Source organism: Stigmatopora argus, chromosome 3 (genome assembly GCF_051989625.1).
Source record: "Stigmatopora argus isolate UIUO_Sarg chromosome 3, RoL_Sarg_1.0, whole genome shotgun sequence".
Lineage (NCBI taxonomy): Eukaryota > Metazoa > Chordata > Actinopteri > Syngnathiformes > Syngnathidae > Stigmatopora > Stigmatopora argus.
In genome coordinates, this window is record NC_135389.1 from 9,162,499 (window position 1) to 9,190,044 (window position 27,546).

Below are 27,546 nucleotides of genomic sequence, written 5' to 3' on the forward strand. Positions count from 1 at the left end.
CATCTACTGATTGAAGGTTGAGAGATGGCACTTCAAACCTCTCTTTCGGTGTGATATTGCCCCTTAGCCAGCAGCCCTTCGATAGAAAGAGAGACGAAAACACATTCTTACTGTATTGAACTGCCAGTGCCAATAATTTGACCAATGTGACGACCTCGGTGGGAGCAGATTCGAAACGCTTACCTCCCAGCTCGTCATTGAACCAATATGACATGGAAGCAAAGCAGAGGTTGCTCCTCTGGGATTGTGTAATCATCCAGACGCTGACGGAGATTCACAACTGAGAAAATGAATGGTAATAGTTAGGACCACTCTATGTCACCTGCATGGATCCTAAGCAGCAACGGGAGTGCATTTAAGTCCCAGCAGATAGATTGATCCTGTTTACCTCTGTGGCAAGTTGAAGCTCTATACAGTCATTTTGTTGCCCTTTAGTTGGCACTTTCTATCCAGTTCTGGAAGATGGCTTGTATAAAAATAAAAATAAATAAAAGAAGGTTGCATTGAGTGTGTTGGCGTGGAAGCACATTAAAATTATAGAGAAGTATTCGTGTGAACTGCAAAGAGAATGAGAACTGGAGATTCCCTTTAGACCTGGCGGGCTTGTCCGGGTCAGCAGTGTGTATGATGGAGATAAAATTCTGTTTATAGCTCTGAGTTATTATCGCCTTCTCACGCTTCCCTCTTCTACGTGCTGCACGTCTTCTCGGTCGGTCCCTTTTTATTTTTCATTCTTCCATTCACACTATTAATATTTGAGAGGCTCATTTTATCCTCGTGAATATCAATCATCTATTATGGGGCCCAATCACATTTCTATTAGTACACTGAGCTTATTGAGGCCATACTGCCTTCACCTCAATTGGATTTTCTTTTTATTATCCACCCAGGAGTCACCAAGTTGATTTTATTTTGGATGTGGAAAAGAAAAACAATGCACTTTAAAGGCTATTTCAAAAGACAGTCATTGCACATCGAATTCTGACCTGCTGTCTTTCTCCTCTTTTGTTTTCTAGCTAGAACAGATCCAGAAGCACACATGGTACATGTAAGTATCTTTTCATGCCGGCTCCAACTTCCAGCCATTCCTTCATTTGATTAATGCGTCTAAAGCAAGGGTGTCAGACTCGGGTTAGTTAGCGGGCCGCTTTAACGTCAACTTGATATCACGCGGGCCGGACCATTTTAGATATAATATTTAGATTTATTTTTTTATAAATGGATTAAAAGAACTGGATTAAAAGCCTTGAATATTCAGTTTTTTATTGATCTAAAACAATGTTTATTTTAGCTTTTTAGATTTTTGAACTAAAAACACAGAAAAATGGATTAAAAAATTACAATTATTGATTTAAAAAGGGGGAAAATCAGGAAATTTAATATACATCTATACTCTTCATTTTAATTTGATCCTAAAACAGAAAGTCACCACTCATGATTTACTTTCCCGGGCCACACAAAATGATGCGGCGGGCCAGATTTGGCCCCCGGGCCGCCACTTTGACACATATGTTCTAAAGCATTACAACAATCAACATTTAAGCAGGCCAGCACTCCGCTCACCAGAATGTGAGGATAATTTGCTCGTGCTTGAAAAAGGATACAGAACAAACGCGTTGAACAGGAAGAAAAAGCAGCTGGTTGGGGCGGGGTGGACAGGTGTTCACTCACTCGGAGTTTTACAACACCTGCTTCGACCGTTTGGAAATAAAATTGTGATGTTTGTGGAGTAAGCTGTCATGACATCTTGTTCGATATAAGGAACACTCAGTGTTTTTTTTTATTAGTTGTTAGCAAAGTAAAAATGAATGATAGTAGTCTGGATGAGTGGTTTAAAAAAAAAAAGATTGACACTGTCAGACAGATTTTGTTAATAGCATAGCATGAGTCTTGGCACCACTTACAATATCTAGTGTCTGGCAAAATTATTTTCTAAACTAGTACTTGTGGGCCACTCAGTTACTATACATTCCCACTGTTACGTAAATATATAAATTAGTGCAATTTTTTTAAACACTTAATTTCTCTAACATTTTGATGAGATTACAAATGAGCGAAAAGGTGACAGGTTAATTTAACATGGGGAAGAAAAATGGAGGTAAAAAAGGAAATCACCTTTTTTTCCCCTCTATCTTTATCAGAATTTTTTATAAGCTTGCTAACTTAATGTTGACAGAACCTTCTGTTAATTGGCACTTACGATTCTTAGTAAAGATGTTAACGTTCCGTTTTGTACCCGAAAGAAGCCTTTATTTACGTAGTCCAATTGTAGATCTGTTCTAACTCATTTCTTTGCGCCTTCACAGAGGGGGTAAGAATGAGCCAGAGCCTGAGCAGCCTGTGCCGCGAAAGGTGACCATCCGCAGCCTCCCGTCACCAGACGACATCGACCCAGACGTCCTGGACAGCATGCACTCTCTGGGCTGCTTCAGAGACAAGAACAAACTCTTGAAAGACCTCCTATCAGACGAGTGAGTGCACTTTTGAACCTGAAACGAGTATACTGGGAAATAGGCAGTGTGAAATAGAAGAACACGTAAAAGGAGCCAAAATCTACCATACAGGAACAATAAGAGATGTTTCTATGCTCTTGTGAAATCCTGTGTAGTTGTTAGTGTAGGATTTCAGAATTCAATTGGATCCTTCCTTTTTGTCAGATTAATTATGCTCTGCTTCTGCTAACTTTTTATTTTTACAGCAAACTCCAAGTTTGGAATGTAACTTGATCAAATAACTACAATTAGTGACTGGAAAATGTTGACCATCTTTAAAAACATTGTTAAACAATGAGCAAATCAAAAATATTCCAGTTGATAAATGAACATGAATTGCACAACATGAAATGTTTTTTAAAATAAATCAATCTAACAAAATGTAATTCAAATAGACACATTAGATTTCATGGACATCCAATTATTTTACTGTATAATTTTATATTATTGGGCTGCAACACATATTTAACATTTTCTTATTTTACTATATCGTTGCAATGTCAAAATGCGATTGAAACTTAAGCAAACAATATTTACTTGGCGTTGCCTTGTTAATTCAATGCTTGAATACAAATTGGCTCTTTTCAAGCTTTAATTTGTCTTTTTTTTAAAACAACCAAGTAAAATGAGGCCCGTGAAAAATACTTTAGTGTTGTCTGGACTGCAGAAATACAAAGTGCGATGTGATACGACTTTATTTATTTATGACTGATTGATGAATTACGGTAATGGCAATTATCAATTTAAAATTCCTGGCACATTAAAAATACATATTCTGCAAACAACGCAATAACGCAAAGTACTCTCAGCCTTTTCCTTAACACCTCTGTCCACGCTCCTAAGAGAATTGGGTAATAGTCCAGGACAGGGTGAAAATGTGCAATATGCATTTCTTCCTCCTGCTTCATTTAAGCTGAAACTGCAATTCTTCCTCGCTTTGCCTCCTACAGTGCTGCAGTTTGCTTTTATCAGACAAGACCAAACCTTTGCTGCTATGAATTGCAAAGAAATAGCCCAGAGCCAAAAAGATACACTTTCATAACGCCATAGTACTGCAATTCAAATCTGACCTCCAATACTGTACATATGTATGATAATGTTTTAAAGTAACATGACTTCTAGTAGTCCCACAATGGGCAAATGTGCTTTATTCAGACACACAGGAAATTAAAAAAAATTCTATACATTGGTACAATAAGCATATAATAACATCCTAAACTATTGTTAGTGTCTCAAACTTCCAATCCATCAAGACTAAACCTTGGACTGTTGTTCATGTCTGTGGCTAAAGGAGTTGTGCATTGTGTTATAACTAATGTTTATTTTAATGATGGACACATTTTAAGAGTAAACGAAATACAGTATTACCTCGGTTATTGCGGTTAGTGGGGGGCAGAGCCTCCCGCGAAACGTGAAAATCCCAAAAGTAGCGAAACCCCTCCATCAACGCCCCCAGAGAGAGCAAATAGAAAACGGTTAGATGTTAAAGCTAAACGTATAGATAGAAAATGGCTAGATGTTAAAGGTAAACTTATATTTTCTTTTTTATTAAGGGGCCCACATGAGAGAGAAAGAGAGACATGTTATAACAAAATTAAAAAAAATGCATAACTGACCTCTTACAATAAGTTCTTCTAAGCTTGATTTTAATATGGAGATGAAAAGACTTGGCCAGTACGATGAGATGAAGATGATGTTGAATGACTGCACAGGTTCACGAAGAGCTTTACTGCTCTTTTACTGCATTTTTCGCTTTTTCTTCGGTTCGGTAGATGCACCAAAGGACAGAGAGAATTTAGGTGGCATGACGAAGGCCTGCAGAGATGCTGAGAGGAACGCAAAGCGGGGGTATGAAAGATGATTGGGCGATATGAATTAGCCAATCGGCATCCAAGAGCTCAGTGGTGGCCAATCGGCTTGAATCTTGGCTGTCTGAAACGTTCCTCGGTGGTGTGGGAAGCATCTGTTGGATTTTTGGCGGGGGGATTTTTTTATATTTTTAAATAATTTTTCATTTTAATTGAATATTTTTGACCCGTGAAGCAGTGAACCAGCGGTAACCGAAGCGCAAAGTAGCGAGGTGTCTCTGTAATGAAAATACTACAGGAAATGAATATATTCCTTAGTTTAATACGGTCATTTGTATCGTGATATCTATATATAGCTACAAGGCAGCACAATAATCAAGATGGATAGTATACTGTCACAAAAAAATATGTTTTCTGATGAATTAATTACTGAGATATTGGTATCATCTCACCCTCAAAATCAAGGTGACTCAGACTCAAACTCGGGAGCAAAATTATGTGATAGTAACAACTCTAGTTTTATGTACTTTTTACAGTGATAACCAAGAAAAGATGATCTACTTCCTGTTATTGGACCGAAAAGAGAGATACCCTAGTCAAGAGGACCAGAACCTCCCCCCTCGCAACGAGATAGGTAAGACAAACACAAAAAAACACCGGGTAGAGCTGAATAATGCATCTGAGCAGTCTATAAATAACAGCATAGCCAGAGAAAATCCACAAAATATGTTACAAAAAATCCACATTGTGACATTGTTCGCAGATTACTTTCCACCTTGTCATTCGCCGATGAGTACATTGGTCATGCTAAGTTCTGAAATCTTCTGTTTTTCAATCTGATACACGTCATCCCCCGCGGAAGAAATTGGATCAACTTCCCACTGAGGTGGATTGGCACAACAGTAGATATTGTTTTTTTTTTGTATTTCTTGCAATGATATACACACACTGGATGCATAATGTTGGCAGGGAAAGACTTGGAAATGGGGAAGTTTTTTTTTTGTCCTTCAGAAATGTTCTTATTTAGATGTCATCATGAAAAATCTAACTACACACATCACATTTCCTACTCGGATACATGTGGCTGTTACTTTTTTGCTCATGTAGTCAAGTCTAGTTGTTTATTTCACCTAACTTTGTCTCGTAGGGTAGAATGTGACTATCCATCTGTTTACATGCACACAATGCAAATACCTGCCCCTTTATATACTGTGATATACATGCATATGATAAGGTATGATTGTCTGTTCATTCATATACGCACATCATTTACTGTATTACCTACCTGTTATTTCACATACAGTATATGTCATTTGTACGTTTACTACACATGCAACATTGCGCCACCGATGACAATCATATGCACATAATGTCAACATGTATTTGACAAATAGATGTGGTCAAATAGTATTTACTCATTTACATATGTACACTTTAAATGTCTGTCAATTTATATGCAAATATATAAAAAGTGTTCACATATGTATATCGACACAATACAAATATTTTACTCATCTACAGGAAAAAATATCAATTATGTACTCAGAACCTCAGCTGACTATGGCCGCAAATCTATAAGTGAGTTTATGTATTGTAATAAATTTGATCCCCCTCCTCATTGAATGTAATAATACCAATAATGTGGTCATTATTTGAAGGTCTGGTAGGGAAAGGAATGTTCTTCACTATTAGCGAGATTTAATGTAATCAATACTAAATGTCACTTAAAGGAATCAGAAGTGTTTCGATAGTGTTACTTCATCCTGACTACTAATTGTTACACAGATCCTCCAAAGAAACGAGTCGACTCTCCTATGTTGAACCGACACGGCAAACGGAGGCCAGAGAGGAAGTCCATGGAAGTCCTCAGTGTCACTGACGGCGGCTCACCAGTACCAGCCAGGAGGGCCATCGACATGACGCAGCATGGCCAACGGTACGGATTACGTTATTTCCTGGCACTGTTAGATGACAGATTATTGTAGTTATTTGTTTTGATATGAGGTAACTGAGGTCAAAGTTAATTGATCCATCACTTTTTTGGGTGGATCAGGAGAGAGGAAAATGAAAAGCCTTACCTGCCAATCTCGATTTTTGCCAATGCCAAATTCTTTTTCATTTTTAACCAACCAAATGATCAGGGCACCTTCATTCGGTTATGTATACCAGTGTTTCCCAACCTTTTTTGAGCTGCGGCACACTGTTTGCATTGAAAAAATCTCAAGGCACAGCACAAGCTAAAAATCTTCCAATTTAAATTTCTGTCCCCTAATTTAACAATATAAAGTAGTTTTCATCAAAGTTTTATAAACAGGAATCAAATAAATCTACCCATCTAATTTTTCACACCAATCTAATTTCACCAATGTCTGCGGAACCTGAACAACTTCCGGTTCAAGGAACGTAAAAGTAAGTAATGTAACGTTTTAAATCTCATAACTCTGACTTTTACTCCCAATCTTACTGAAATCTCCTAACATTACGTGAAAAGTAATGTTTTGCTCTCTCTCACACACACACACACACACACACGCGTCGCCAAAAGTTGATGCCCCAGAAACCAAAAAACTTCTGGTTCACATAACGTAAAAACAATATTGAGAGTTAAAAAAAGTCATAATGCTAATACTTAAATCTCCTAACATTACACAATGTGCAGTTTTCTGCTCACACAGACTTAACGTCGACAAAAGTTGATTCCCACGAGGCCAAACAACTTCCAGTTCACGTTACGGAACATACGCAACAGAATGACTTTAATCTCATTGAATTACGTGTTGAATCTTGTAATAATACAATCTATCATTTATGTTCATTATATTTTGATTTTAATCTTGTATCTTTTTCTCTCAAAACATTACAATATATTACACCTCACCATCTCTAACGGCACAGTGATTGGGAAACACTGATGTATACATTGCAAGTGTATGTGCAAAGTTCAATATGGCTGCCTTAAAGCAAATGGGGTATCGTGTTGTGACACCCAAGACTTGTCTTTAAGTGGACACCACATTTTAAAGGTCTTGGTTTTGTTAGTCGGGTCAAACTTGTGAGTCAATCAAGGAAGAAAGAAGTGCAGGAGCCCATCTAGAATTTGGGAGTTTTTGTCCAATTGGCTCGATCTTTAAAGTTATCGGATTTAACATATTGCCATGATGTCAACATTCAGAATGTCGGCACGGTAATTAAGATTTACAGCAAGTGCTATAGATGAGTTTAAGTTTGAGTGGTTTGGATAGAAGTAGCGCTTATGTATCAAAAGTGACGATATGAAGGTTGCATTTATCCAATCCGTCCCTTCATGCTGTAGTGTCATAAGATTTCTGAAATGTAGCCGCCTACTGGTGTAGTGGTTTCCTCGCCTGACTGCGGCGCGGGTAAGGGTGGGTTCTATTCCTGCTGGTGGCAGTATGATTGTGAGTGCAAATGGTCGTCTGTCTCTCTGTGTTCCCGATGGCTAACTGGCGCTCAGTCTAGGGTCTGCCTTTCACACTAGGTCAGCTGGGGGCTCCAGCAACCCTTACGTGGATGAGCAGTACGAAAGATGAATGAATGAATTACATGTTTTTTTCCCCGACAACTGTGTGATCTGTAAATTTCCATTTCATGTCTTTCTCTCCATTTGCACTGCCTTGTCTCATAGATATTTGATGCTGCTACATTAAAAAAAACAATTGCAAATTCAAATATAAATCCTGCTGTAATGATTTGGATGAGACGTGACATGGTAAAAAATGTTAGCTGTCGCAGGTGTTCTCAATGATTGTTCTTTTTTTAAGTTCGATTTTTGCCTTGGTATCTTTGAATATGAAGTTGAAGAATATTAATGTGTAAGTGTATTTACAAGGTAATCAAAGAAATCTGTCTGTGTTTGATTAGCCGTTTTCTTTCAAAACAGACAGAATCTTTTTGCTTACCTTATATTTGAGTTAAGCTAGAAGTCTTTGGACCGGCTTGATGGAACGTTCATGTAGTAAACATCTGACCATTAGTGTGACCTACTCGCTTTGTCTTCTGTCTCACCGTAGTAAGTCAGTGTACAGTAAAAGCTTGGATATTCCGCTTACCAGGACAAAATGCAGCAGAGACGAAAGGTATTCATTTCTCACTCTTGCCCATCCTTTTTCCCCCCTGACCCAAGGAGATGTCCATGGATGGACAAAGATGCAGTAGTGTACTTTTTAATAACAGAGTATTTCCTGTGGTTTTTATTAAGAATGTCAATCCAAAAAAGAGTTTACCATGTGAAGCCAAAGCTTTTTGAAATTTAAAGCAGGCCTAATTTTTCCACTGACGATGTGCAACGCAAAGTTTAAATATCCACTTTTAACCTGCCCCCCCTCTACCAGTATGAGCGCAATTATCCTTTCTTGAATGCATTGGTAATCAGTTCCTCCCATGCTGTGTCCCACTTTCTCTTGAGATGCAGAGGGTTCCTTATACTCTGGAAAGCATAGCCTGAACCGTGCCCCCAGAAGGCATAGGCAGCTGATTTAAAAGCTATTTTCGCATCTTATTTCAGCCGGCAATATATCATCGCCGCACACATTTGCGCTCGACGCCTATGACGTTGATGACAGCGGGCAAGATCGACTGTGAGTTACCGTGATCTGCCTAATGACAGAATGTCGCATTGTAGGGGAAAGGCCATAAATGCAAAGCCAGCGAGTAATACAGTATAACTCCACTATAAAGATTTGGGAACACATCCCAACACAAGTTGTATTAATAACCCTTAATAAAAAGAACTTTATATGACACGTATTGATTATTTACTAGCATATTAAGTCCTTTTAAAGGTAATATTTTATCCTCCTTTCGTAAGACACTTTGGAAGGATTAGATCCATTTTTACAGCTCAATTTTGGGGATCTTTTATAATTAAACATCAGAAAATGGCTGATGGCGATACTACACCGATAGTACGCCATTTGTAAAAATATACAAAATAGTTAGCATTTGGTTTGGTTGCTATTGGTTGGAAATGCCAAATGTTTAAGTAAACAACTCAGCATGTCATCAGAGGTCTTGTACTTCTGTGGTTTCATGCCAGTTGGAAACAAAGTCTGGAAAAGAACATTGGGCATCGTTTTTTTTTTTGTGTGTGGTCACCGATGCTAGCATTTTACTTGATTGAGGTCCTTTCCGATACTTTTATTACAACACTATTAAAAAGAGGGCGGCGGGGGCAAACACATTTGATCTGATATTGGACTTATTCCTACTGAGGACTAGTTGTAATATTTATTTTTTAATTATTGGAAGGCTTATTTTGAGGTTTATCCATTAGTTACATTATAAGAAAAAATACTCTGCTGCATCTTTTCTCCATTTCTTTTTGTTCCACACAAATGTCAAATATGGACTCCTCCTTGCCTTTATTTTTTTATTATGCCTGTGTCATTCAATCACTCTCTTCAATACCCTTGTGTGGCATTGGTCCCTGTCGCACCCCCCAGTTCTGTGTGGCATTGTTTCACTAATGTAAAAATGCAGCTAGATTGTCTTTGTCTACGCTGCTGATGTAGTTGCTGGTTTTACTCGCTGCTGCTTCTCTGCCTATAAATCAAATTTCTCTCGGTGTACTTCCTTCTATCTCGCCATTCTCTGGTTTTATTGCTTCCCCGTAGATAGCAGTGGCAAAGTCATGTGTTGTTAACTAAGTCTAAATCTTTCTTTAAATCTAATTTTCAGCTTTTTTCTGCCCAAACTCAACATTATTTGACTCCAAATTATGTTATCAAAATTATGTAAATTTTAGTGGTATTTGAAATGTAAAAAAAACAATTCCTGTATCTCATGTTAGAAGTGCATATGCCACATTTTCTGCCTCATGATTTGGTTGCTGGTTGCACAATAATAAAATACTGACTGACCTTAAATGCCAAAACAACCACATTGCGAGCATCTTGCATATCGGTTTTCTTTAAAATCCTAATAGTGGCCTTTGAGAGTTGAAAGCAGGATAATGATATGCCATTGACGTAGAAAAAGTGTGGCAGTGTGATCATGTCTTATTAAAATATTTTTTCCTTTTTTTTTTTTTACTTCACTGACCATCTCCCATTGCTTAATGCAAATGAAATCATTTGGGTTAGTCCATCAATTTTAATAAGTCATACTGTTGTCTAATTAGCAAATCTAAGTTGAAGACACTTAAATATTTTGACTTCAAAAGCTGCAGGGGTCTTATTGCATCTTCAAACTTGAGGAGCTGAGCTGTCGACATTCATTTAGTTAATGTTCAGGGAGTTACTCTCGTCCCAAGAAAGGAAATGAAATTCCGTGCTAATTTTTACAACTAGCTACATCACACAGACCAGATACTCCGGATATATAGTCAAAGGTAGCGACATGAGCAGTATGATCACCACTTTTGTATCAATTTCATTTTACTTTAGTCCATTCCTTTCTATCAGATCCATCTGAACTACTCCAATATCACACGGTCTCTTATTAGACCCCCATGGGTGCTTTAGATGACTGTGATAAAGCCCCTGGTCCCACACACACTCAAAAAGACTTCTGTAAATTGTCAGAAATTGATAAAGCAGGGAGCCGGTGCCTTTGAGTTGAAACTTTTGATCTGTTATCTACTTTCTATTGGAAATAAAATAGTGAATTGTGATTTGCTGCCGACCAGTTAAGGTTGTCCTACGGCTGCCTGTAATTGGCTGCAATAGGCTCTGACACCCCTTGTAACCCTTTTGAGGATAAGCAGTACAGAAAATGAATGAATTTGCCACCCCTATTATTGTATTTTTTTTTTATTAACAAGCGTATCATCCCCTAAATTTGGGGAATTCAGTTTGCGACTGTGAAATGTATCAAGACATATCATGATCAGCCTATATTACCTATTCCCACATAATTTTTCAATGGTTCAGAAGTCTCAATTTGGTCTTTAAAAAGGTCTTTAAGGTAATGTCCACCTTTGCATATGAAAATGTCTTGAACTCGGTCACTGTCATCCCAGATATATTCACACTATTGACAAAGTTACACAATGTTACAGAATGTAGTCGCTCTTGAATGAAGAGGACATTTTCATGTTCCGAAAAACATTTACATAATAGACATCCAATTCATTTTGATGGGGAGAGGCATGCAGCAATAGACCTTTCTCATTCGGAGACAAACAAAGAGATCATAGGATTTAAATTTGAAGTACTACCATGATTATGTGTTTAAAGACTTGTTTAGTGGATTAAATAGAACATTTCTAGAAAAAGTCAAAGTCAGTTTTGCTGGTACCTAAATAGGCTCTAATGTTCCCAGGATCATTTCGTTTTGTGTGCCGCTCTTTACACAAAACAGCCTCCGATATTTATTCATTGTCATCTTGCAGCAAGGCAGCCTCTATGATGGTGCATTACTGTGCAGGATAGCCATCTGTATTATTAGCTCCATAGACCTGCTGGTCCAACACTAACAGATGCAGAGTATGTCCAACAATATGCTCATAATGGGCCGAGGAGACTGAATGTGTCTGAGTTGACATGAGGTGCAACTGGCTATATGCGCACAAGCTCTCAAGGCATTTTTCCGTGATCTTTGGGCCTTCCATTTCACTGTCTGCTTATTCATACAAGACTGAGCCCATTTGTTCTCAGCCTCGCCCACTCATGTGTGCGCATTTCACTTTGCGATCGCCACTGAGATATTTATAAGAATAACCTGTGAGTGGGAGTTCTGTGTTTTCACTGAAGCGGTTACTCTTTATTTATTATTTTTGTCTCCGGAGTAAGATCGCTCAGTCATGAATTAAAATCTTCTTCGGTTGACATAAACACTAACTCAGTTGTTTTTTTATGTCCATGGCGACCTATTGCACCAGCTCAGTTTGCTTTTTATGTCGAGCCAAACGTAAGGTCGCTTTGTGTATTTGTTGCTGAAAATTAGGTTGTTCCAACACCAGGGAGGAGCATCGGTCTTCATTACTGCACTAGTCTTCTTAAATCTCAGGAGGAAACTCTCCTTTTAGCCTTTTTTCTTCCTTTTAAGAGGCAGACAAAAGTGTGAAGACTTGCTCCACAACTGCATCAACAAGAGAAAGGGGGGTGTGGATGTAAATTGAATGACAAGAATAAGCAGTGCGGTGACAGGAAGCAGCTGGCATTGACAGCCACTGTGTGTGTGTTTTGTCGTGTGCGTGATGGAGACAGATTGTCCCGTGATTGTTCATTTCGGGGCTCGCCTCGGCTCACAATCGTATTGACGGCATCTGCATGGAAATGGAAAATGAATGGCATGCCATCAAGCGCCTCACTTTATTCCCCTCCAAGATATTTGCTACTGATCAGATGTAAACAGACCAAAAAGTTGCCATGTTTAATTTATTAAGTGTAGACGGGGCAACAACAATAAAAAAGCTAATTTGGATGCTAATGCGTAGAAAAGAGCTGTTCGATTTCCAGGTAAGTGTGCAGTCAAATGAAGTCATTTGACATTGCTGTTGATTCGCTGCCAAATAATATCCGTTGACAAATGGGGGCTTGCACCGTGCGCTGTAGTGTTTCCTTTCCTGTGCAAGCTCAAAGGCACCCCGTAGCCGTGTGCTTGGCATGATGGAGCCATATGTTCTAGTGCTGCCTAGTGCAACATTTGACCTTCGAGCTTGTGACCTTCGCCTTTGTGTAACAGCTTTGCTTGTTCAGCTCCCAAATGACTTCTTTCCTCGCGTGTTTGGTCCACAGGTCGCGGTCTATTAGTGGAGCCTCCTCAGGCCTCACCACCACCAGCCCGCTCAGCAGCCCACGGGTAAGTCAAGACCTTTGACGCCTTTACAAATACGCGCGGGTATATGACGTTCCACCTCTTGACCCAGTTCTCGGGTTTCGGTTCCCTTGTGGTATGACCATCTAACTACTGCTGATCTCTTCTTATCATTGTCTCGATCAGGAAAATAAAATAATGATGTCTTCATTGGGGCACCCCCTGACTTTAACAAACCATTTAGGCACTGTTACTCTCAAATTCAATTTTGTTATGTTGACCTTTGGATTTGTCATCATATGATGTGTTATTTTCTAAGATCACAAATTTCGTGAATTCCAGTGAGAACACACAAGGAGAAATGTTGAGCCTCAAAGCATTTCCTCCCCCTATCCTCTCAGCTCAATAGATTCAACTGTTTTCGGCGGCCTTAGCAGAGTGAAAATCCAGCTCAAAGAATTATTTACGAAATCCGACTTGTCTATTTTGGATTGGATTGGCTACGCTAGGCATAAACGTATACAGCTGACTAACCTTGAAGACTCAGGGTTATGTAGGATCCTCAAAAAAGCTTCTCACACCACTGCTCATCTAAAAGGGAAATTGATTTCCAAGGCCAGATAAATTGGAACTATTCTGTCCATATACATTTCCCAATGCGGCTCGAATTTCAAGGTTAGAAATCAATAATAGTTCAAGTGTAGGTTCTTATTAGCCCTGGCTTCTGAGCTTGCTGTTTTTTTTCGTTTGTATGTGTGCATCCACTGATTGTAATTGTTTTCCCAATACCACAAAGTTAGTATGTTTGTATTTTGAAAGTATCTTTTTTTCCGACTGTCTGTTTGTTCATCTTTATTTTCCTGTTTCCATATCACATTGCTATGTTTTCTAACTGCACGATCCTCTTTTTTTTCTTCCCAATTTTGTACCTGTGCTAATGGTTTACTTCCTCGTCATCTGGCTTCTTGGTGGTTGTATTCGCTTTATTCCCTTGTTTGTATTCCAACACCTGTATGCATTGAATAATAACAGCCTGTTAGAAAGTTTTGTGTTCCGCCTCAATCCCCTGATTTGCTGCAGTCCCCCAACACCAGCCCCATTCCATCCCCTGAACCAATTCCAAATCGTTCAGGTCCTCGTATGTCTACGCCTAACTCACTGGCCCCGAGCAACGAGGCCCTGCCCACAACGCTTAACAAAACGCAAACGCTCCCGACCAAGCCCAAAGTCGCCCCGAAACCACTTCACGCTACTCGATCCAACCCGCTACCCGAAGCGTCATTAGATGCCGCATCCTTGTCGGCGTCCTCAGCTTCCTGCCATATTCCACCTCAATCCCCATCTGCCTCCGTGCTGCCCACCCCTACTCCCACATCCCCACTTTCTCCTACCCCTCCGAGCCCCGTTACTTCCGTCTTGAATAGCCCTCAAGTACGACGCTCCCATTTCGCTGCCAACCCTCAACTCTCGTTGCCCTTCAGCCCTGTGGTGCCTCCCTCTCCCATCAGGCTGCATCACTTTCACCCCGTAACACCCACGCCATCTTCATACGCTGACCACCCACCTAAATCTATCCCCCTCATACAGGTTACCCCGCACCCTTCTCCCCGAGGCAGTCCCCTACCCACCCCAAAGGGCACTCCGGTGCACACTCCCAAGGACAGCCCGGCAGGGACTCCGACCCCTACACCACCCCCAAGTCCCTCCATTGGTGGAATGCCATGGAGGACGCGCCTCAATTCCATCAAAAACAGCTTCTTGGGCTCACCGCGCTTTCACCGCAGGAAACTTCAAGGTCTGTGTGCACTCTATCCATTTTTAATTCTTGTTTTCGTTCCACTCTTTAAACTTTTGTTTCCATAGTTCCCACACAAGAAGAAATGTCCAGCCTCACTCCAGAGTCTTCCCCAGAGTGAGTCATTGTTACAGGTCCTAAAGTTATCACACTAACACAGCTTAATTCTTTTCGCGCAAGGTTTTCAAGTACAAAGTCACGTAATCATGCGTTAATGCAGTGTTTCCAACTGGTGTGGCGTGAGCGATGGTCAGGAAATTACCTGCCAACAAGTCATACATTATATTCCCAGAGGGGAAAAAAAAGTGAAATTACGACAATAAAATTGAAATATGATGAACACTAAGTCCATATTGAAATATTACAAGATTAAAGTCACTTTGTTTCTTATTCAATTTTACGAGAATGAAGTCATACATTGTTTTATTTTAAAAAGTTACAATATTAAGAGATAATATTCGTTATATCACTAGAAAATTATGATATATCTTTACGTAATATAAGTGATGAAAAAAGTCTAAATGTGAGAATTTTACGTGATATCCAATGGCACCACTTTGCAAATTTTTCGCTTCTAACATCATAACTTAATTTGTGTTTTCCATTATGTCCCATAATATTCACATTTTAGAAATGCAATGGCTAGCTCTTTTTTTCCAGCTAATTATTCTCCTTTATTGTCATTTTGGTCAATATACTGGCACTTAGCTCGTTTTAGGGGTCTTTTGGAGTCAAATGTTTACCGTACAATGGCTTTAAAGCCTCACATCGTTTACTTACTGAACACTCCTTGCATTCTTTTCTGACTATTCACTTTAAACACATCAAATATGCTGCATTTGCAATTGTCTAACATCTAATGCCGTCTCCCCACAGACTTGCCAAAAAATCCTGGTTTGGTAACTTCATCAACCTGGAAAAAGAGGAGCAAATTTTCATTGTTATCAGGGACAAGCCACTCAGCTCCATCAAAGCCGACATCGTTCAAGCATTTCTCTCGGTACTGTCAACCAGACAATCCATACAGTCTTGCAACACTAATATAGTTTATTATTTTGGGGTAGTCCAAATGTATGCAAATGATGGACTAATGTCATATTAAGGGTGAATATATTCGTGAAAAATACTGGTCGTTAAAAAGGAAAATTAATCAAGAATTAAACAATCAATATAACAATACCAGTGCGAATCATCTACTGCAAGGGTGTCAGACTCGGGTTGGTTCGCGGGCCGCTTTAACGTCAACTTGCTTTCACATGGGCCGGACCATTTTAGATATAATATTTAGATTTTTTAAATAAATGGATAAAAACAACTGGATTAAAAGCCCTGAATATTCAGTTTTTAATAGATCTAAAACAATGTTTATTTTAGCTTTTATATATATATATTTTTAGATTTTACAAAATTATTTTTGAACAAAAATCACTGAAAATATTAATTAAAAAATTACAATTATTGATTTAAAAGTGGGAAAATCAGGAAATTTAATATACATCTATACTCTTCATTTTAATTTGATCCTAAAACAGAAAGTCGGCACTCATGAATTACTTTCCCGGGCCACACAAAATGATGCGGTGGGCCAGATTTGGCCTCCGGGCCGCCACTTTGACACACACATGTGATCTACTGTTTCGTAAAGGACAATTCTTTCATCATTGGACAAACTAAAGTTATTCACCCTTGCAGGACAGTAGGCACTACGGTGAAAAGCTGTTTTGGATCATTAAAAAAAACTTTGATATTAGCAATTATTTTTATATTTTCTTAAGTAGTAATCATTGTTGTATCTGAATTAATTTTTAATAATTAATCATTCTAAGTCTGTTTCTAAATTAATACAATGTTAATGAAAACCAAATAATTAAATAAGACTGTGAGGGGACAAATTAGCATTCATCCCCCCGGCCCACATTTAAAATGGATTGGATGTTTAGTAAATAAGTTAAACGAGTTAATAAGGAGGGGAAAAAAACATAATTTGCGACCTCCAAATTGAGAATAACGGGTGTAAGGTAACCGACCACTTGAGGTCCCTCAGTACCGAATTTGTAATTGTGGGGCTTAGAAATATCTCAAACACAGACACAGTTTCTGTGTCTTAGCCCCACCTTCGCCGCAATTTTTCCTCTCTGACGACTGTCAGCATAAAGTGGGCGAATTGTCTAAAAGCAAATAAGCATATAATCACTCTCCACGGTCCTTTTTTGTTTTAGTTCTTCCGACTGTTGGGTTTAATGTATTGTGGTCAAACAGAGTGCTGAAAAGAAGAACTTTAGTTCTATTCATTCTGTCCTTCCTCCCTAAATCTCTTCTCATCACCCTCCTGTGCCCTAGTGAGTGTGGCAGTTGTAACTCTATTTGCTGTCTTTCTAATAGCCGGCTTGGTATGCGTCTCATGAGTGTGTGTCGGGCCCAAGGTCTTCTAACGCGTTTCAGATTTATGTTGCAATCCAATCAACTGCTTTTGTTCCAAGCTTCTACTTTCCCCCTGACTGCAGACTGAATGGAGGTTAATACAAAACAAGGGTGTCAGACTCGGGTTGGTTCGCGGGCCGCTTTAACGTCAACTTGATTTCACATGGGCCGGACCATTTTAGATATAATATTTAGATTTTTTTAACAAATGGATAAAAAGAACTGGATTAAAAGCCCTGAATATTCAGTTTTTTATAGATCTAAAAATATGTTTATTTTGGCTTTTTATATATATTTTTTTAGATTTTACAAAATGATTTTTTAACTAAAAACACAGAAAAAATGATTTAAAAAATTACAATTATTGAATGTTTATATTAGAAACACCCCACTGCAGCTGATTAGGTGATAGGACAGTTTAGGAGGTTCTAGGTAAAGAAGATGATCTTTAAAACCTCCGGACTACTGAGGGACCGCACGGTAACCTCAGTCTCAGTCTGCAGAAGGTCCCCACCTTGTGGACTTCCTGTGTGTGGCTCCAGTTTTTTACCTAGGTCTACAATGTCTTGTGTGTCTTGTGTCTGTCTTGCTACTAATCTAAAAGTGTGGATATATGCTTAAATATCAGGATATATCCTAGGACAGGGGTGTCAGACTGATTGGTTCACGGGCCGCGTTAACGTCAACTCAATTTCATGTGGGCTGGACCATTTTAGATAAATTTAGATAGACTTTTTATAAATGGATTAAAATCCCTGAACATTCAGTTTTTTATAGATCTAAAACAATGTTTATTTTAGCTTTTTTATATATTTTTTTAGATTTTACAAAATTATTTTTTAACTAAAAAAATAGAAAAAAATGATTAAAAAATTACAATTATTGATTTAAAAGGGGGAAAATCAGGAAATTTAATATACATCTATACTCTTCATTTTAATCTGATCCTAAAACAGAAAGTCGGCCCTCATGATCTACTTTCCCGGGCCACACAAAATGATGCGGCGGGACAGATTTGGCCCCCGGGCCGCCACTTTGACACGTGATACAAAACCTAAAGGCACATCTCCTGTAGCTTTTTATATCCTCAATTTTACATCTTGAATGTATGGTTGTGATACTCCGGTGTATGTTAAGAGAATAAATCCGCGAGTTTGTGTCGAAAAGGAGGAAGCAGTCAGTCTGACCCGCATTGTGCAGTGCATTTAAACTCAACTTGGAACAGACACACTCATAGTATCTAACATCCATGCAGTGCACGATCAAGTTAAGCATTTAGCAACCTGTGCTCGCTTCAGTTAGATTTTACAAGATCTTGCAGTAAATTTAACCAAGTTGGGCCTGACTCATGAAATCAAGGTCAAATATGCCCCCTACCCCATCATTAATGTTGCTATTATCCCTCCCGGGCAGTGGCGACTGGTTTTACCGACAGGAGATTGGCACCTGTATCGCTGGAATTATCCCTTGGAGCACCCTCACATTAATGGAACGTCAACACATCCACCACGTTACGGCGAAATGTGACCATTTTACGACTGACGTGTTCATTAGGCATAAAAATGCATTTTAGGCGGTAGAGTGCAAAGTTGTTGAATGACTGAATACTACATTAGCTTTAATCCCTCGCACGCATGGCTGCTTCCTAAGGTATTAATCTCCTCAGAGTTTGGATGTGGCTCATAATTCATGGGGAATCTTTCTTTGAGGGTTATCATTTCCAGAATGCTGGTGAAAAATTAAACACGGAACGCGGCCTACATTTAATTCTATCACTCACGTCATTTTTCTCGGTTTGAATTCAGATCCCAAGCCTGAGCCACAGCGTCATTTCGCAGACCAGTTTCCGAGCAGAATACAAGTCCAACGCCGGCCCTACAGTCTTCCAGAAGCCGGTTAAATTCCAGGTGGACATCACCTACACGGAGAGCACAGCTGCCACCAAAGAAAATGGCATCTACTCCGTCACATTCACACTGCTCTCAGGTTCGGATGCTGCGTTATACCAGATAATCACTATCATCTTTGCGTGTATCATTCAATTACGGTCCATACATGCAAACCTTCACACTAATGCCGACTCTGTTATGTCCTGAGTCCAGACAAGTAAACGGCACACAGAACAGTACTGAGAAAATTTCATGGACACAATTTACTATTTGGGTGTTGGGCACACGTGACAATAAAAGTACGTATTTCTTTCTGAAACAAGGATCCACGAGCCCAGGCTATCAACTACAAAATCTATTAAAAATAATTTGAATATAATGATATTTTTTCATCTTATAAAACAATACAGTGGTACCTCGACATACGATCTTAATGTGTTTCCGGGACTAAGATCATATGTCAAACTTTTCGTAACTCGAGCGGACGTTTCCCATTGAAATGAAGTAAAAACAAATTAATTCGTTCCAACCCTCTGAAAAAACACCAAAAGCAGGATATTGGATTGGAAAAAATGTTTTTTTTCTTCTAATTCGCCATCTATTAACAAAGTAACACATAACTAGTGGTTTAATAGAAGTAAAACTAGACGCATTTCGCGGAGGGTAGAGAAACCGACATACACGAAGGGGGGGGGGGGGGGGGGGGGGTGTTCGGGGGGACTTTATCCACGGCAACAACGCACTTACTCGCAGCCGAACAAACAAATTTAAATTAACTTGGATTAATATATACAGACACACTCAAACATACGTTTAATGTAACTTTACACAAAACTGAATTCTAATTTTGTTTAATTTTTTATAACCTTCGTTCTGGGCGGGTTAGCTGTTTGCCACGCACGCCTCTACCCTCACGTTCGCTATCGATGGGCTGTTTGCTGTTGTATTTCCTTCATTTTTTTCCGAAAATGATGCACACAAGTGTCCTCACAATAGGATAACGCACAACCACTTGCCAATGAGAAGTAGTCTTGAATGAGTGATCGCGGGAGCTAACAGGCTAAGGAAGGAATAACAGCCTACCCACGTATTGATTGTGGGTAATGAAGTTTTATTCTGAGAAAGGGTGCCATTGGCTATCGGTGTTGTGTGCACGAGTATACTTCATTACCCAGAAAGCCCTCTTTTTGGCCGCGCATGTGTGTTGTGCGTTTCCTGGTCGAAACTCGTCTGAATAAATCGTTCAGTGCTCGTAGATATCTGTTATACACGAAAGAGATGCGGCAAAAAAAGACAGTGCGCTACAATGATAGACAGCCTCTCATGTCATGGCCACCTGGCTTGGTCGCATCTCGAAATTTTGATCGTATCTCAGGCGAATTATTCGATCGTAATTTTCATCGTACCTCGAGCATGTCGTAGGTAGAGCTGATCGTAGGTCGAGGTACCACTGTACTGTCTTTTTGTGTGGAGTTTGCATGTTTTCACCGTGCCAGTGTAGGTTTTCTCTGGGTAAGCGTAAAAGGTTTTCTTCCTATATGCGCCACCGCACTAGCACCGGTTAAAATTGAATATTTAAAATAGAAACTGACACGGGGCTCTTGGCTCACTATGCATATCACTGTAGGTGGGCATCATTTTATTGTCAGTGTGTTTGACGACAACCCCGCTGGCAGAAAATCCCATTCGGGGAAACTCCCTAATCCTTACCTGCCATTGTACTGTAGGGGGTTCCATTTCTATCAGCCTATGTGAAGGGAGGGTCACGACATTTTATTGACGCGCCATCTAAAGCAATCCCACTCTTTTGTCTCATAGTAAAAGCTAAAAACGGCTTCTGGTTCAATTATATCTGCTTCCTCATATGCAAATGTCTGTCCTTATTCAGGTTAGTATGTTTGTTTTGTAGGACCCAGTCGCCGCTTTAAGCGGGTAGTGGAGACCATTCAGAGCCAGTTGTTAAGCACACATGACCAGCCTGGAGTCCAGCAGCTGACTGGTGAGTAGGACCCCCCTTTTTGCACCCTGCCATTTTATCCCTCCCCCCTAGGTCACATCACCACCACCACTCTTATAAAAAATCTCCTTTCTCCCACGTCAGCCTTACTCAGTGGTTTGCAACGTTGCCTAGTGAAAATTATAGGGAAGGTACGGAAAGGCCAGTCGCATTCTTATGGAGGCATTGTCACCATGGCAACACCGTGGTATCCGACCTGGGCAAATGCGCTGTGAGCTTGACTCCCGAGTAGATGATTGCAGAGAGAGTACTGCTCCACATGGGGTTTGTTGTTCTGTTTCACATTAGTGATGTCTTTTATCGTAAGGAGCTAAACGTGATTTGCGGCGTTCTGGTTTCAACACAGGAGCAATCAAATGAGTGTTTGAGTCCCTTCTATGCTGAAAACTGTTGTCCGCTTTAAGGCTTGGGTTGTCGAATTTTACATCCTCGTGGCTCCTCCTGCTGGACAAAAGGGAAAACACACTTCTTTTTCACCATTATTGCCTAAATCAGGGTGCTCAAACTTTTTTGCTCAAAGATCTACTTTTCAAGGAGCCAACTTTGCGCGATCTATCCTTTTTTCACGGCCCCCTGAGAAAGCTCAGCAGTTATGATGCAAGCAGGACCCAACATAGTGTAGGCAGGTAGTAATAGTGTTTGGACTTGCGATGGTGCTGTTTGCCAGCTGAAGTCCCATATAACATTTTTATCCAAATCCAATCCTTCGATCAAATCTTACTGTCATGCGATCTACCAATAGCGATCGACTGGTAGCTCGTGATCGTATTTAGCACCCTTGGCCTAAATGATCCACATTGTATTTTTTTAGAACACAGCATTGCTGTGAAATTGCCATACATTAATAATTTTGGGAGTCATTTTCTTTCCTTGTGCATTTCGACTTTCTCCATATTTTTTTACAGTCTCTGTGATGTTAAGTCTGGAAAAAAACAAGGAAATCCCTCTGACTATAGATGTTGCATTTTCACAGGATTATAATTAATTGAAAAAGAACTTATTTTTAATGTATTCATTATATTTGATATTCAGGGATACTACTTTTTACAGCAACCAGTGGAATTTCTGATTTTTTTTTTATTTTTATTTTTTTTTTCAGTTTATCTTGCCTGACCGTTTGTTCAACAAAACTAACATTTGTATGACTTTCATGTAGGGCAAGTGTTGTTCAAATAAATAAAATAATCTTTTGGATTACCTTTTTTTCCTCCTAAATACATGGTTGGGGTATTAGTAGGTCCATAAAATTGAGTAGGGCTCAGGAGCTAAAGTATGTGATTCCACAAGACTCTCAAATCTGGATACGTTTTTAACCTTGAGGTTTAGAACAACATAAAAGTAAGGACTGAAATAATGATTGAAGCAGTATATAAATACAACTATGTGCATTATGATCATCACGCTGTCAGTCACGAAAACGTTTGCAAAAATTAACAGTGCAGAGAACAGAAAAAAACAAATAAAGTAAATACAAGATTGATTGAAATGTGCTTGATTAAAAATAGAATGTTTATATTAGAAACACCCCACTGCAGCTGATTAGTTAGGTGATAGGATAGTTTAGGAGGTTCTAGGCAAGGATGATGATCTTTAAAACCTCCAGACAACTGAGGGACCGCGCGGTAACCTCAGTCTCAGTCTGCAGAAGGTCCCCACCTTGTGGACTTCCTGTGTGTGGCTCCAGTTTTTACCGAGGTCTACAATGTCTTGTGTGTCTTGTCTGTCTTGCTACTGCAACCAAGAAATTTCCCAAATATGGGATGAAATGAAGTTCTAATCTAATCTAAAAGTCTGGATATATGCTTAAATATCAGGATATATCCTAGGATGTATAATATCAAGAATCCAGGCTACAAAGTATAATTACAAGTATTAACTAACCACTATTGCCTTGTTCAACCAACCCTGTTTTTCACCATGCTGCTATTGTTATGCGCTAATCCAGGGGTGTCAGACTCGGGTTGGTTCGCGGGCCGCTTTAACGTCAACTTGATTTCATGTGGGCCGGACCATTTTAGATATAATTTTTAAAAAAATATATAAATGGATTAAAAGAACTGGATTAAAACCCCTGAATATTCAGTTTTTATAGATCTAAAACAATGTTTATTTTAGCTTTTTTTATATATATATTTAGATTTTACATAATGATTTTTGAACTAAAAACACAGAAAAAAAGGATTGAAAAATTACAATTATTGATTTAAAAGGGGGAAAATCAGGAAATTTAATATACATCTATACTCTTCATTTTAATTTGATCCTAAAACAGAAAGTCGGCACTCATGATTTACTTTCCCGGGCCACACAAAATGATGCGGCGGGCCAGATTGGGCCCCCGGGCCGCCACTTTGACACATGTGCGCTAATCTCTTTGCATATGTCCAATAGCATGCGTGTCCAATCACCAATGTTGTACCCATTTCTAGCGAGTATCTTTCCATATGTGCAATACATACTGTAATCTCCCAGTGCAGGCCTGAAACAGGGAATTTGATTGCAGTCAGTGTAAGCTCTGTGCACCACCCGTGATATTTTAAAACATGTCTAATTAATAGACTACGTGTTGCAAATGAGAATCACTTTCAATAGATCAGGTTAAACAATTAGTAGCAACGGCAGCTCATTATGAGCATGATCGTACGGAAATGGCCAAAAATAAAGGGCAGGTTGGCACCTTTCACGTGTTAAGATTAATTTAAATTATTTGACAGGGGGATTTTAATTGCTAGGTTAAAATGCACTAGGGAATAACTCTGATACATGTTAAACTTTTTCCTTTTTGCTAATACCTCCAGAGTTCCCCCCCTGGACAGCAGGCCTTTGAATAAGATTCTAGCAGTTAATGGGTGGAACCCAAATAAGTGGTTTTGCATGTTATTTTTCAATCAAAAAGTTTTGGTCCATTAAAGGTTGTTCTGGGCTGAGAGTTTTAGTTGGTTTGAAAATATGGGGGATCATGTGATGTGGTTTTAGATGGGCATTAGAGTTTGTGTGTGGTTTTTAGAGGAAAATATGTGGAGGTTTTTTTGTTTTTGTTTTTGGATGCATAGCAGTTTTATTTTGGAATGTGTGATAGTTTGACTTTGACACTTTGGTGCATGTGGTGAGTTTTGGGGGGATGTGAGAGGTTTTTAGCACATTACTTTTTGTGCTAATATTGGTGTTTTGCTTTATTGAAGGTTTCTTGTTGTTTTTAGGTTTGTAATCGTCTGACAATGTCAGTTCAATTTTTGGTGTGTGAATATTGGCCATATTTGTATGCGTGAGTTGAGATTTTTCAAAGATTTTCTGGGTTTTGTCGGTGCACGTGAGAAGTTTATATTTAAGTTTAGTACTATGTATTCTGGTGGGAGTATGTCAGATTTGGAGTGTTGCTGAGAGATAAGTTCCTTGTGCCCTATAGCACAACTCAGATCTGCTAATGCCTACCGCATCGTGTTACCCGTAATCAACACAATCAGACCCACCCACTTCTCGGCAATATTTGTGCAACCTTTGCAGCCCTAATAGCTCTCCTTCCGTATACTTTTCTTGCCTCAACCCCATGTACCATGGCAGCTTCACTTGGAGTGATTTTGCCATAATACGACACCTCTTTTCAGACGAGAAGAACGGCCAGGTGCCATCCAAGCGCTGCCCCTCACCCGCGCACATTCGCAGGCACGAGCAGGAAATCCATACGTCCAAATGTGCGCTGGTCCACTTGACACTACAAGAGGAGTCACTAGATCCCAACTAGATAGAAAATGCCACATCTTTTCATCTCACCTCCTTTGTGCTGCTCACATTTGTGCTAACCTCGATTGTCTCTCGTCCCAGGACTTATCCAGAAAACCTATTAAGTTCACTCCCTCCCCCTTTCCTGTTCAACCCCGAGAGCCTGCCAAGAGACAGAAGTACACGTGGAGGACTGATTTCGAGAGGTTTGGGTTACCATGGAAAGCGATCCTTCATGCAGACTTGTACCTTCGTCTCTCCTTTTCCCATATGCCCTGAAAGTAGAAGTAGTTGATAATACCGTTGGTGTTCCTTACCCCTCATTTCCACCCTCGCGTCCCACACCCACGCACCACACACCCCTCGCTCAGAAAACGAGCATTTTGCTAAGCGACTCAAAATGCATACCAGCACTTGTCCAGTATGCACATTAAACTCTGGGATGTATTTCCAAGAAGAAAAAGAGGAGATGGAAACAACGCTTGCCGGATTGTAGGTTTTTTTTTTCCTGTGTGTGTGTGTGTGTGCTTTTTTTGACAAGAACTCTGTGTAAAATTCTCACTTGATCTAAAATACCATTACTGCTGCAAATGAACTGGAACTGTGATTTCAGAGAGAGACGGGGAATGGCCGGGGGGAGGTTTAGGGGTTGGGTACGCCAATGTGGACTTGTGAGTGGGTAGCTGAAAATGAATGATTTATCGTGTTGTACAGACTGCTGTGATTTCCGATGTACAAAGTCAAAGAGTTGTCTCGTCGTGACACGATGTTTAGCTAGCCAAGAGGACAACAGACATTTGTATTTTTTGGTCTCATGGTCATCTTTGTCTTTGATGTTCTCTGCAGCACTTTGTCCTCAGTTCTCCATTCAGACTTCTATCTCTCACATACTTACCAGCAGTAGGAATATAAATTACAAACAAACATTCTAATGTGATATACGTGCTTATTTTTGTATTTTGGCCCTTATTTATTCATCTCACGGTGTCATTTCCTAATTTATTATAACTGGACTATTTATATGAACAAAGCTGTTAGGTCAGTTGAATGTTATTTATTATTACCCTCTTGTGTGTTTGTAAATGGGGCATCATTTGAAGAAAACAAGATCTAATTTTAGCTGAATGATTAATCTTTACCTCAGTGACGAGGAGAAGGTGAAAAAAAATAGGAAAAAAAACAAGTGATTTAAGAATGTAGACTTAGCCTCTTTTTGGAGAGAGGGAATGCTCTTTTATTGCTATTTGTCCGTTTCTATATTATTGTTTGTGTAGGCTGGGCCTGAGAAGGACAACATTGATCCACCGATCTTCTCTTTGTACATAGACCGTTCAAAAATGGGATTGATTGTCTTCTTTGCCATGATGGGGATTCCTGCTCTATACGTTTAACTTGTATTGCTGTGTGCATGTCAATCAAACATGAGCTTTTCTTTGCATGGCTTTGATGTAAATGTTCCACGCTGATCAGACGCCACTAAAGTACCTTTTGCGTTGGCTCACCGCCCCTTGCTTTTTACCCATGGCTTTTGTTTTTTGCACTTTTTTGAGGGGATGTTTTTTTTTTTTTTTTTTTTTTTTTTAACTCCCCACCCGCCCGCTGATCTTTTACTCCTCCTTTTATCTTGCACACAACGTTTTTGATGAAAAGGCCTCCTTCACTTTTTGCCACTCCATGAGGACTCTGAGGTCTGAGCTGTCTTATGCGTACGTGTAGAAGACATTGGAAGAGGATATCACTATTTACAAATACAAAGCAATACTCTCATGTCAACCCTCCTTTGTTTTCTACAAATAGAAAGCAAGCAGCTCAGTGGATAGTCAGTGATTGAGAGATCCAGAGCAGGAATTAAACAAACTGCTGTAATCCCCATCTAACATGACTACTGTGAGCATCATCAGTGCTGAAAAAATAAAATCATTCAGTTATGGTGTCGTTCTTTTTTTTCCCCCTTTGAGCAGACGTTTATTGTCTATTTGCCGTAAGCATGTATTATTTTTGTTGCTGTATTCTTTCTTCCTTCTGCCCATTTTCTAAACCTTGGTAGGATCCCGGGCGGCCTGGTGGACGAGTGGGTAGGGTGCCGGCCTCACGGTTGTAGGGTTGTTGGTTCGATCCCAGGTTGGTCCTCACTGTAGGGAGTTTGCAGGCTACCCAGGCTTGCGTGGGTTTTCTCCAGGTAATCCAATTTCTCCCACATCCCACAAACATGCAAAGTAGGCTGATTGGACACTCTAAATTATCCCGACATATGAGTGTGAGCGTGTATGGTTGTCCGTCTGCTTGTGCCCTGCGATTGGCTGATGCCCATAGTTAACTTGAATTGGCTCCAGCACCCCCTGCGGCCCTTGTGAAGATAAGCAGTTCGAAAAATGAATGGTTGAATGCCCACTGACTCAGAAAAAAAGAGCCCCTGAGATGAAGCCTTTTATTGCCAACCTATGGAAGTGACAGTGTAGGAGGGCTGCGGCACCACTATATCGTCACATCCATATGGGATTCTCATTTACAGGAGTTTCGTCATGATCTCACGGATGTTAGCTTCGCACCATCGGCTCCTCAACTAAGCACGTTCAAAGATTGTCTCCTGTGGTTTCGTTGCATGTATGGAAAAGTTTAAATACAATATTATGCTATAACGAACCTGTATTATGTAATAGACTATCCAATGTTTGGTAAATTCTGC

At 39.6% G+C, this 27,546-nt stretch overlaps 1 protein-coding gene across 6 annotated transcripts in view; it reads left to right on the forward strand.

Moving 5' to 3' along the window:
• Window positions 1-26,788, forward strand: part of LOC144071293 (serine/threonine-protein kinase BRSK2) — a 148,208-nt gene extending 121,420 nt beyond the window's left edge. The window contains exons 9-20 of one of the 6 annotated variants that reach the window (XM_077596261.1): window positions 1,017-1,048; window positions 2,307-2,471; window positions 4,837-4,934; window positions 6,086-6,236; window positions 8,332-8,397; window positions 13,000-13,063; window positions 14,051-14,813; window positions 14,882-14,930; window positions 15,690-15,813; window positions 19,040-19,220; window positions 21,033-21,122; window positions 24,746-26,788. In XM_077596261.1, the coding sequence (XP_077452387.1) occupies window positions 1,017-1,048; window positions 2,307-2,471; window positions 4,837-4,934; window positions 6,086-6,236; window positions 8,332-8,397; window positions 13,000-13,063; window positions 14,051-14,813; window positions 14,882-14,930; window positions 15,690-15,813; window positions 19,040-19,220; window positions 21,033-21,122; window positions 24,746-24,882 (1,920 nt within the window). In that variant the 3' untranslated portion in view covers window positions 24,883-26,788. Of the gene's footprint in view, window positions 1-1,016; window positions 1,049-2,306; window positions 2,472-4,836; window positions 4,935-6,085; window positions 6,237-8,331; window positions 8,398-12,999; window positions 13,064-14,050; window positions 14,814-14,881; window positions 14,931-15,689; window positions 15,814-19,039; window positions 19,221-21,032; window positions 21,123-21,224; window positions 22,220-24,745 lie in introns of those variants that run through there. The other 5 variants (XM_077596264.1, XM_077596265.1, XM_077596262.1 and 2 more) reach the window with 5 other exon arrangements.
• The last annotated feature ends 758 nt before the right edge of the window (window positions 26,789-27,546 follow it).